This window comes from Moschus berezovskii, chromosome 5 (assembly GCF_049115385.1).
Source record: "Moschus berezovskii isolate FMDL1 chromosome 5, NW_MosBer_1.0, whole genome shotgun sequence".
NCBI lineage: Eukaryota > Metazoa > Chordata > Mammalia > Artiodactyla > Moschidae > Moschus > Moschus berezovskii.
Window position 1 is genome coordinate 97,073,425 of NC_142464.1, and position 11,838 is coordinate 97,085,262.

The 11,838-nt window shown below is 43.4% G+C and overlaps 1 protein-coding gene across 1 annotated transcript in view; it reads right to left on the minus strand.

Moving 5' to 3' along the window:
* The window catches only part of ADAMTS3 (ADAM metallopeptidase with thrombospondin type 1 motif 3), a 279,556-nt gene extending 268,424 nt beyond the window's left edge, over window positions 1-11,132 (minus strand). The window contains exons 1-2 of the mRNA XM_055434158.2: window positions 10,510-11,132; window positions 9,187-9,214 (exon numbers count right to left, since the gene is read on the minus strand). Coding sequence (XP_055290133.2) covers window positions 9,187-9,214; window positions 10,510-10,578 — 97 coding nt within the window. The 5' untranslated portion in view covers window positions 10,579-11,132. The remainder of the gene's footprint in view (window positions 1-9,186; window positions 9,215-10,509) is intronic.
* Window positions 11,133-11,838: the final 706 nt, after the last annotated feature.

Below are 11,838 nucleotides of genomic sequence, written 5' to 3' on the forward strand. Positions count from 1 at the left end.
TTACTTTGCCAACCAAGGTCCGTCTAGTCAAGGCTATGGTTTTTCCAGTGGTCATGTATGGATGTGAGAGTTGGACTGTGAAGAAAGCTGAGCGCAGAAGAATTGATGCTTTTGAACTGTGGTGCTGGAGAAGACTCTTGAGAGTCCCTTGGACTGCAAGGAGGTCCAACCAGTCCATTCTAAAGGAGATCAGTCCTGGGTATTCATTGGAAGGACTGATGCTAAAGCTGAAACTGCAATACTTTGGCCACCTCATGCGATGAGTTGACTCAATGGAAAAGACTCTGATGCTGGGAAGGATTGGGGGCAGGAGGAGAAGGGGACGACAGAGAATGAGATGGCTGGATGGCATCAGCGACTCGATGGACATGAGTTTGAGTGAACTCCGGGAGTTGGTGATGGACAGGGAGGCCTGCCGTGCTGTGATTCATGGGGTCGAAAAGAGTCGGACACGACTGAGCGACTATACTGACTGAACCGAATCACTATCAACTGGGTTCCTGTTTTTTGCATCCCAAGGAGTTATGATTAATATAGGAACTTTTGCTCAGTGAAATGGAAAAAAGGAATTTCAATAAATAAAGTGAAATGAAGAAAGAATTATGTCCAGTATACACAAAATACAGTTGGTGTGGAATCCACATGGAATAACTGTTTCTGCACTATTCCTTATTCAACTCCTCCCTCTACTACTATATTCCAATGAGTTAAGCAACACTATGTTGAAATGCCAACATGAAGCTAATACATGAAAATAGAACTCTTAAAGAGCTGTCACATGGTAAGTTGAGTGGCTGGATAGCGTACAAGTCCGTGACATACTAAATTAAGATACCTGGAAAGCCATGGTGGCTGGCAGACCTATCAGAAATGTAGGGATTAGTGCGAGGCAGCTCTTCTTGAGTAAAAGTGTTTTTTTAAAAAGCACAAGACTAAGACATACCTATAGGTAATAGGTAATAATAATACCTATTATTCAATCTGGCTTACCATGTGGCAGCATTATATGAATCCTTTAAAGTTCTATGAAATAGAATACTTCTGTCACATATAAGACAAGGATACTTTTACAGGTTAAGGTCATCAGTTTAAGTGGTGATGGTGACTTACCATCAGTTAAGTGGTACAGTCAGGACTTTAAACCACACAGTGAAAAGTATCTGTACTCTGGACCATTTGACAGAGGAGAGGAAACGAATATTAGTTGGTCCTCTAAGAGCAGACTCTTGAGAGTCCCGTGGACTGCAAAGAGATCAAACTAGTCAGTCCTAAAGGAAATCAATCCTAAATATTCATCGGAAGGACTGATGCTAAAGCTGAGGCTCCAATACTTTGGCCACCTGGTATGAAAAGCCCACTCATTAGAAAAGACCCTGATACTGGGAAAGATTGAAGGCAGGAGGAAAAGGGGACGACTGAGAATGAGATGGTTGGATCATCTCTGAGAATCAATGCATCAATGGACATGAGTTTGAACAAGTTCTGGGAGATGGTGAAGGACAGGGAAGCCTGGTGTGTTGCAGTCCATGGGATCACAAAAAGCTGGACACGACTGAGCGACTGATCAACAAATCCATACACTGGTTAGATTTTAGATTAAGGAATGGACTCTACTTTTAAAAAACAAAGGGTTTTCCATATAAAAGAAAGAGAATGGAAGTTTACATGAATAATCATTTCAATCACTCTTTTATCTTTATTTGTGTGCATTAATACATCCAAAAATATATGTATTAAATATGAAAAAAAATGTAGGCAATGTGATTTATCATCCAAATATTTCAAGATCCATACGTTTAATCCTACTTTACTTTCTAAAAGTTTCCTAAATACTCTTTTTGTTTTATCAGTCACTTTGAGAACAAGACTGACTATTTCATGCTGCTCACAATTTGTTCTAAATTCCAAAAAGATTCATCATGCTGAATTTGTGGCACTCGTTTTTATACACAAGATACTGACATTTTACCATAAAATCTCTCCTAGGGCTTTACAGTGAGTCAGCAAAATGTGTAAACATATTCGGAAAATTAGGATGGATCAATTACATGTGGGAACAGAGACTCCTAAGCTAGGAAACGTCCTGCTCTTTACTAGGCATTCTAAAGAATATACACCTCTCAAATTCTGTTCTAGGAGGTGGACAAATCGTCCTCCAGTACTGATAAAATTACAAAACCTTTTTATAACATGAAAGTGAAAGTGAAAATCGCAGAGTGGTGTCTAACTCTTTGCAACCCCATGGACTATACTATTCATGGAATCCTCCAGGCCAGAATATTGGAGTGGGTAGCCTTTCCCTTCTCCATAATGGTTCACATTTGGATGTACTTGATAACTAAAAAAATGATTAATTCATTGAATCTTTCAGAGACTAATAACCAAATATTTAAACAGTATGTTCAAACATCAAGAAGAGCAGAACCAAATCTAAAATTAAAACATTTTAAATCAACACTTTCCTATATATTGCTAGTCAGAATTTGGGTCTTAGAAACTTCTTCAAAAGTCACTTGTCAAAATGCACCCTGTTAATTTGGTTTTACTCAGGAATCAACTTCTAGGACTCTCTCCAGAAGTAGTCACTGGAAATGTGAACAATAATCTGCATACAACACTGTGTGGCAACATTCATTATCATAAGAAGGTGGAGGCCATTAGGGAAATGATCACATAAATTAAGGTTAACTAATGATGCTTATGAGGGGTTTGTAATGATATGGAAAATTATACTAAAATATTAAAACAAAAAACAGGTACACAAAAAAACCCACAATCTGTGTATTAAAAGAAGACTGAACAAGAATATTCTAAGTTATAACAAGAGCTTGATATCTGGAATGATTGTCTAAAGCCTGGGGAATACAGAAAAAGAAGATAACCACAAGGGGCACGTGAAAAGCATCTATAATCAGAACCATAACTGATTAAAAAGCACAATTCAACAACTTAGAATAGAAGTAGTACAGCTTAAAAGTAAAAGCTGATCTCTTATTAGCAGAAATGTAAGATGAGAGTTCCCCAAATTCTGGTAATAGCAATCCTTTTTGAGGAAGCACTGGGGTTCCATTTAAGTCCTCACTGTCAATAGATTCAGTCCAAGCAGTATAACCACACTCTTCATATTGAAACCACTCATGATTTCAGCAGGCAATTTGGAACTGTCCTTGATGGATTTCCAAGGTAATCTGGGTTGGCTACCCATAAGCAAAGAGTGCTTAAAGATAATCATCCTGGAAACAGAGGTGACCCTGGAGATTTCATAACATTTCTGAGCAATATCATGATTATATGGTACAATGACAAAAGAAAACTGAAGTATGGGGAAGAAACAGTTCAGCTAAAGAGCAATAGGTTGCCAGTGATAGGTAACATACTTCATCTAATAACATCTTTACATAAGACACTTAAAACACTTAACTTAGATCATTATGGTGCTTAATGGTGGGATAGGAGCTAAATCAGTAGTCAAGTGTATGATCTTTAGTTACAGAGAAGATCAATGGCTTAGGTGGCGGAAGTTCTAAAGTTTACAAGGGATCCCGTTAAACTTCCTTTAGACCACATTTTTAGTGTTGCTGCTGGCAAACTGGATTGACAGATTTCGATTGTTGTTTATCTTATTTCCACTGATGCCAGAAACATGGCAAGTTATCCCAAATCAACTTCAGGGCAAAATTAGCGGACATTTCAAACTAGAACATAATTTGATTCAATTTGACAAACACTTGTGGAACACAAACACAAAAACCAATAAGCCTAAGTCCTTGGCTTTGTGGAATGAAAAAGGAAGTCACAAGGAGCTTTGATAACACTGAATGATTAATTGTACATCCATTGTCTCTATCCTCATTTTCCTAGGGATCAATTAAATCTGGAGAGGGGCACAGAACAAGAATATTTTAAGAAAACCAGAACACAGGCAAATCCTAATATGCCAATAACCTGGTTACTAGATCTATGCACCAGACAACAAATATTTGAGAATCACAAGGTACCAAGCCCTGTTTACGTGCAGGAGATAGATACAGCAGTCTTCAAGACAGTCTTTGCTCTCTCAAGGTCTACATTAGTGGAAACACTTATTCTACTTATTCTACACCAAGGAGAAGATAGAGTGACTCACACTTCACTTTGAAATGAGTGCCTATAAATGATGAAAAATTATTTCTCAGGAAACCAGATATCTGAGAGTATAAGATTAGCAACTGTATTTGGTTAAGGATGAAACACAATGGAATTTGAAACTGGAAACAGTAATAGGGCAGAAAAAGATTGACATGCCCCAATTCCAAGAGCAGGGGAGGGGGTGGGATGGGACAGGGGGAGAGGGAAGGTGGCTGAACACCAAAGCCTCACAGTGGTTTTTCATCTGATGATATTCAAGTGATCTCAAAGCCATGGTGTATGAAACAAAAGGACTCAGAGAATTCTTTTTCAGATTCTCGAATTTCTACAGAACTATGATTATTTCCTAAGCCACATGTGTCACAGAGCAAACCTCTTTATCCCATCAGGCCAGCCAGAGAGCTACCCACAATTACCCTAGGCAACCTACCAAGGCCATAGTCTGAGTCAGAAATGAGAGTTCCCTGGTATGTCACAGAAGCATGCTACCTATCTCATGAAACACACTTACACATGTATACACAGTGCACACACATTCAAACATGCACCTATATGTATGTGTGTGCACAAACGTATGTGTGTGTGCATATATGTGGATGTATGTATGTATGTGTATACATGGGTGTATGTATATACTGTGTATGGGCTTCCCTGATGGCTCAGTGGTAAACAATCTGCCTGCAATGCAGGAGAACACGGGTTCTATCCCTGTGTCGGGAAGATCCTCTGGAAGAGGAAATAGCAATCCACTCCAGTATTCTTGCCTGAAAAATTCCATGGGCAGAAGCGCCTGGTGGGCTACAGTCCAAAGGGTCACAAAGTCAGACATGACTGAGAGACTGAGCACACACATATACTGTGTATGCATGTATTCATGGGTGTATATATGTATACATAGGTATATATATGTATCAGTTCAGTTCAGTTGCTCAGTCGTGTCCGACTCTTTGTGACCCCATGAATACATGGGTGTATATATGTATGCATGGGTGTATATATGTATACATGAGTGTATATATGTATACATGGGTGTATACATGCATGTATGGGTGTATATATGCATACATGGGTGTATATATGCATGCACGGGTGTATATATGTATACATGGGTGTATATATATATACATGGGTATATACATGCATGCATGGGTGTATATATGCATTCATGGGTGTATATATGCATGCATGGGTGTATATATGTATACATGGGTGTACATATGTATGCATGGGTATACATATGCATGTATGGGTGTACATATGCATGCATGAGTGTACATGTGCATGCATGGGTGTATATATGTATACATGGGTGTAGATATGCATGCATGGGTGTAGATATGCATGCATGGGTGTATATATGTCTGCATGGGTGTGTATATGTATGCATGGGTGTGTATATGTATACATGGGTGTGTATATGTATTCATGGGTGTATATATGTATGCATGGGTGTACATATGTATGCATGGGTGTACATATGCATGTATGGGTGTGCATATGCATGCATGAGTGTACATGTGCATGCATGGGTGTATATATGTATGCATGGGTGTACATATATATGCATGGGTGTACATATGCATGTATGGGTGTGCATATGCATGCATGAGTGTACATGTGCATGCATGGGTGTATATATGTATACATGGGTGTAGATATGCATGCATGGGTGTAGATATGCGTGCATGGGTGTAGATATGTGTGCATGGGTGTGTATATGTATGCATGGGTGTGTATATGTATTCATGGGTGTGTATATGTATTCATGGGTGTATATATGTATGCATGGGTGTATATATGTATGCATGGGTGTATATATGCATGCATGGGAGTATATATGCATGCATGGGTGCAGACAGGTAGATGAGGCTTCCCTGGTGGCTCAGCAGTAAAGAATCTATGAGTAATGCAGGAGATGAAAGCTCTATTCCTAGGTCAGGAAGATCCTCTGAAGAAAGACACAGCAACCCACTCCAGTATTCTTGCCTGGGAAATCCCATGGACAGAGCAGCCTGGTGGGCTACAGTCCTTGAGGTCGCAAAGAGTCGGACATGACTTACTGACTATACCACCAGGCAGACAGCTCCTCTCTGGTGAACAAAAGAGAAGAGAACTAGATCACAGATCAAAACTTATTTATTTGCCTGTTTTCCTGAGAGCCGAACATACTTTCCCACCTACCAAAAGGGCATTCTTCCATTGGGTGGAGAAAAATGTAAAGGAGCCATATCTCCTACTCCACACTTAATGAATGACACCTGTATACACTCCAACCTGCCCCCATCAAAGACTGCCCTCTCCACACTTGATGGGTGACATTTGTATACACTCCAGTTTGCCCCCATCACAGACTGCCCTTCTCCACACTTCATGGGTGACATCTGTATATACTCCGACCTGCCCCCATCACAGACTGCCCTCTCCACATTTCATAGGTGACATCTGTATACATTCCAACCTGCCCCCATCACAGACTGCCCTCTCCCCAACTAAATAAAAGCCTTCCTAGTCTAGGGGATTGAAGCACATCAGATATATATTTTTAAAATTGGTTTCCTAAGGCAAATGCTAAAAAGTGTACATTATTTTTGTTTATAAAAAGCATTTAAAAACTGGCAAAATTAATCTATCCTATTAGAAGTCACCTTTCATACAGGGATACTGCTAGGAAAGTGACACAAAGCACTAGTAATGTTCTTATTGGTCCAGGCGCTGGTCACCTAGAAGTGTTCCCTTCATGAAGAATCAGCAAAGTGTATGCTTATATTCACCACCTGCATGTGTGTGTATATATATATAGAAAGTATTTTTTAAATTTAGCTTCCTAACAATTTGTGGTCTCTTATTAATTTATATTTACTCTTCCTGAGACATTCACAAATTATTCTGAAACGTGGAATTTTACCTAACCAATTTGTAGATCAATAAATATAAATTCATTAATTTTTCTAAACTTATTAGTCTTTCCTAATAAGTTATTCAAAACTACTTTTCAATCAATTACTGGAAAAAAACTACTTAATTATATGCAGAAAAGCACGCTTTACCAAACCTCCAGGTTAGCAATCCCTTGATGCACAGGGACAGGAGAATGAAATCTCATAACTGCACATCAAATTTTTAAAATATATTTTACAAATAAAATTTTAAATCCCTCTTAAGAAAACACAAATGATTATAAGCCAAATGATACACTTTTGCTATCACAGGATTCATGAGTCAAGTCTGCTTTCATTTATATTTCTTCCCTTAACTCAATTTGAAAATGGTAAGTAAAACGGATAATAATCAAAGAGAGAAATCTCATAAAGCAGAGGCACTTGCTGAGAGCAAATAAACTTGCAGAGGAGAAAATAAATCTCCAGCAACACAACCTAAGAGTGCCCTGACCTCTCTTCTGTGCTGTTACTCATCTCCCTCTTATCAAAGTAAAGCAGACCTGTACTCCTTTCTTCCCTGAGGACAAGAGCTACCAAAGTAGTTTCTGTTAGCTAAAGGACTGGACCACTGTCTCAACCAGGGCCTCTTACATAGGAGCATGCTGAGTCTATCTGAAAAGGTAATCAAAGCGATATATTTTATTCCTTGTAGAATGAGTAATCTTAAAATAGTTTTTTAATTTACATATTGAAATGTTAGGACATTAAGTAATCAAATGTTTAAGACATAAAAAGTAAGACAGCTTTCTTTTCCCTATTTGCTTGAAGACTGGTTAGAAAGGAAAAAATCCTTCTTTAAAAAGATAATATGCTGATGGCTGAATGCTATCAACTACAAATGACAAACGTCTCTTCATAGACATTGTATTTTCAATGCAGTTCTCAGTCCGTCTCCTCCCATCTGTTCTCCTCTTCCTGTGGAGGTCTAAGCTTGAGGAGGAGTTCCGACAATGCCGGGCACGGTGACACAGGATGACAGGCGGCTACATACAGATGCCTCTGGGCCTGGATCTTGGGGCCCCTCCATTTAGTTTACACCTATGGAGTCCCCCATCTCTCCACTATGCACTATAGCAGGTTGCTGTATAACCTCTCAAGCTTCATTTCCTTCAAATCTAAAATAGGCACAAATGCGTCCCTACCTCCTAGTGCAGTTGTGACAAATAGATGACATAAGGCATGTAAAGCAATTAGCACTGTGCCTGGCACACAGCACATAGGCAACAATTTGTAACTAAGTCTGCAGTAATAAAAACTTTTCATCTAAAAGATGACTTTACAGTATCACTTGACAAATACAGAATACACAGACTACTGTGCCAAAAAGAAAATGATCTTTTAAAGTAACCCAAGTTAAATGTGTATGAAAAGACTGAATGGAGCCCAGCTTCTTGACAAATGACTTTCAGTCTCTGAATTCAGAACAAATATATTATTATAAACAGCTTCAAAAAAAAAACACCATGCACTTTGGAGGGACATTTTACAAGACACACTCTGTGAGCCTCAGTCTCCTCACCCATAAAATGGGAATAAGTCCTTTATCATCAGGCAGTCCTGAGGTTTTAGATGTTATCTGCAAAAGGCCTAACATATCTTACACAATAGCAGAATGATTTTAAAGCAGATGGTACAAGAAAAGTCATCAGAGGGATTATTCAAAGCTGGAAAGAATTTTAAGAGAAAACTTTCCATCATCTGTACTTTATTTTTCTCTTCTTTGTAGCATTCTTACACTTTATTTCTCTTCTAATCAAATGTGTTCCACCTAAACTTACAGAAGTTGATTTCATTTGATTTATCTCTGTATCTTCTTCCAGTCCCTCCATCACCTTTCAAGTACCCACCAGTGTCTTGTCCAAAGACAGACAATAAATTGGCACCTGAAAAGTCCAACTGTAGGACAATTTTTCAGTTCAGTTCAGGACAATTTTTACATCACTACAATTCAGCCTGAGAAAAGTGACTCCCTCCTCTGTAAAAAGGAAGAGAACAGAAATGTTCCTGGACCACCAATTACTTCTTTAACCATCAATGGGAGAAATTTCAGAAACAATATTTTGTTTAGCTTACTTCATTCCCTACCAAGATAAGAGTGACATCTGAGAATAAGGCTTACCTATTTGCACCATTTCTTCATTACCAGCCTGGAAAGGAGGGGGGAAAGTAAGAAAAAGAAACAGTTACTGGGTTTCATCTTATCACCTCATGCGTTTTATTTCTACCATTAATGCTTTTCAGGAGCTGACTAATCAGGCGACGCCGGAGACTGGGATTGGTGCCTAACCGCTGCACCCCGGTTTGTAGAAGGTTCCTGTGACGGGGAGCACGAGCCAATGCAACAGCAATTTGGGACAGGGTGTCGTTTGCTCGTTTTAACTTTTAACATTTACGAAGCCAGCAAAAATAAATCCTGACACTCAATATTCTCTTTGGAAAACTCCAGATATTGGGTCAGGCGTAGAAAACAAAGTCTCCGAATTTATACGTGCAAAACAGAAGTCTAAATCTGATTGATCAGATTTGAGGTCAGGCAGCAACTAGAACGAGTCTCTTACTTTTTCACCCTATGGTCAGACCAAGCAGACCAAGAGACGCTACAAAAACTCACGGAGAAATTCTGTACTCAGAGCCCCAGCGGCCCTGCGCTGCTGTGATTGACTACACAGGGCTCGGCTCGTCCCGCCGAGCCTTCTCAAGGACTCTTCTGAGAGCATCGGGCTTCACCTTGAGGCTCCAAAGGGTGGGGGCTGGGCCGAAAAGAAACAGAGCAGCACTCAACTTCGCTTTAAAAAGAGGAGGAGTTGTGCGAGGGGGAGGGGAGAAGAGCGGCCGGCGCCTCCAGCCTCTCTGCCCAGGAAAACGCAGGGCAGGAAACGTCCCCGGGGGCCCCCCTCCCCAACTGTCAAACCCCAGCCCGGCCGCGGTACTCCAGGACACGTGTCTCCTGGATCGCTCCCTGTCCGGCCCAAGGACTTCCTGAAACCCCCGCCTCCGGCTGCCCGAAAAAAGCTGTGAGTCAGTGAGCAGGAGAGAAAGCCCCGCGAACTCGACTCCGGCTGCTGCAGTCGGAGCCCTGGGATCCTGGACCCACCGTCCAGAACTTCATTCAAGCGCCCACACCGCCCTCCGGAAAGGGGAAACCCAGATGGGCCGGCAAGGATGCGAATTAGCTGCAGTCGGGTCACCGGGAATTGTTCCGAATGCCGCAAAGTGAAGCCCGAGGGGTGACAAGCCTGGGCTCCCGTGCAATGTAACCCCCTCCACCCCCAAAAGCCCCGCACGCTGCGCCCAGCCCTCGAAAACACCGACGTGAAGGCACCAGATAACAGGGAAAGGGTGGGAGGGGGGAGGAGGAGAGAGAGGAGGGGAAAGAGGGGGAGGAACCGTTTCGGGGAAAAGGTTGGGTTTGAGTTTTTTATTGTTATTATTTTCCACTTACTTGTCCATCAGCTGAAGTCTTAACCTCTACCAGAGCGGCTGCTATCAACCAAAGTGACAGGAGAACCATCACGAGTCGAGTTCACTTTTCAACTGCTGGGCAAAGCAAATGCCCAGAGCAAAACCTTCCCCCCCAAAGTAAGTTTCTTGGAAAAAAAGGAAAAAAAAAAATGCAGAATTAAAAAAAAAAACCTGATCTTCCGTGCTTGGCTTCAATGAAAATGAAATCTGAGCTCTGAGCCTGGCCCCCCCTGCTCTGCAGTTCTTTCCACTTCACCTTCTCACCCCGTCCTCCCAAACGGAGTGTTCAGGAAAGAAGGTGCTGCGAGCCGGGCACGGGCTGCGCCGGCAGAGGCGCGGGGGAGGGACGAGGGGCTTCCAACTATCTCTGTCCGCAGCGGCTTTTTCCTAGGCTTTTCGCGCACCGTGGGGTCCCTAAGGTTAGCGCTGAGAATGCTTGGGTCCCCGGGAGCACGGCAGGGGGAAGTATTAGCGAGAGAGACGGACGAGCGAGCGGGAGCGGGAGAAAGAGGCAGGGAGAGGGCGCCTCGGCTGCTCGCTCCGAGGTGGGGGCGGGAGGAGCCGAGGGGAGGAGGCAGGCGGAGGGGTGGGAGGAGTGGGCCGCTCGCCGGCTCCTGCGGCTCGCCGAGGACCGTCTGCTCGCTGCCGGCGACCGGCGGGGCCCTAATAAGTCGGCCTGAGCCCCCCCCGCCTCGACCCGCGCCCGGGCGGCCCCTCCCGCCGGGGCGCCCACGTCACGCGGGGCCCGGGCCCGCGCCCCCCGCGCGCCCGCCGGGACGGCCCGGGGTGGGCGCTGCAGGCGCGGGAGGAGCCGGGAGGACGGTCGGTGCCCGCGGCCGGCCCCAGGCAGGGTCGGGCTTTGAAGCCGCACGGGGGCCGGGTAGGGAGGCAAGGGGTCGCGGGGGGGGCGGCTTGCGTGGCCGGGGTTTACCGCCCGCTCCCTTCTTCTCCGTCCCCGCGATGGGGCGGAGGAGAGGTGGCGATCCCAGGGGCGCCGCCGGCCCCGCCTGGAGGGACCGGCTTTGAGTTCAGTCTAGGAATCGGGAGGGTCCGAGGGTCGGTCCTGGGCTTTAGGAAATTCACCTCCTGCTACTCTGCCTGCTCTCCCAGCCGGGACTCCGGGGAGAACCGCCCCCAGCCCCGGCCCCGGAACCTCCAGGTTGTCATGACTCCGTCGTCTCCCCTCTGCACACCAGCCCCCTACCACGACCCCCGTTCAGTTCTTGTTTACGCGTGTTAGTTTGTATTAGTTTTAAACGTTGCCCTGTCTCTTCCTTGAGTCAGCCGTTTATCACTGGAGTACACAGGC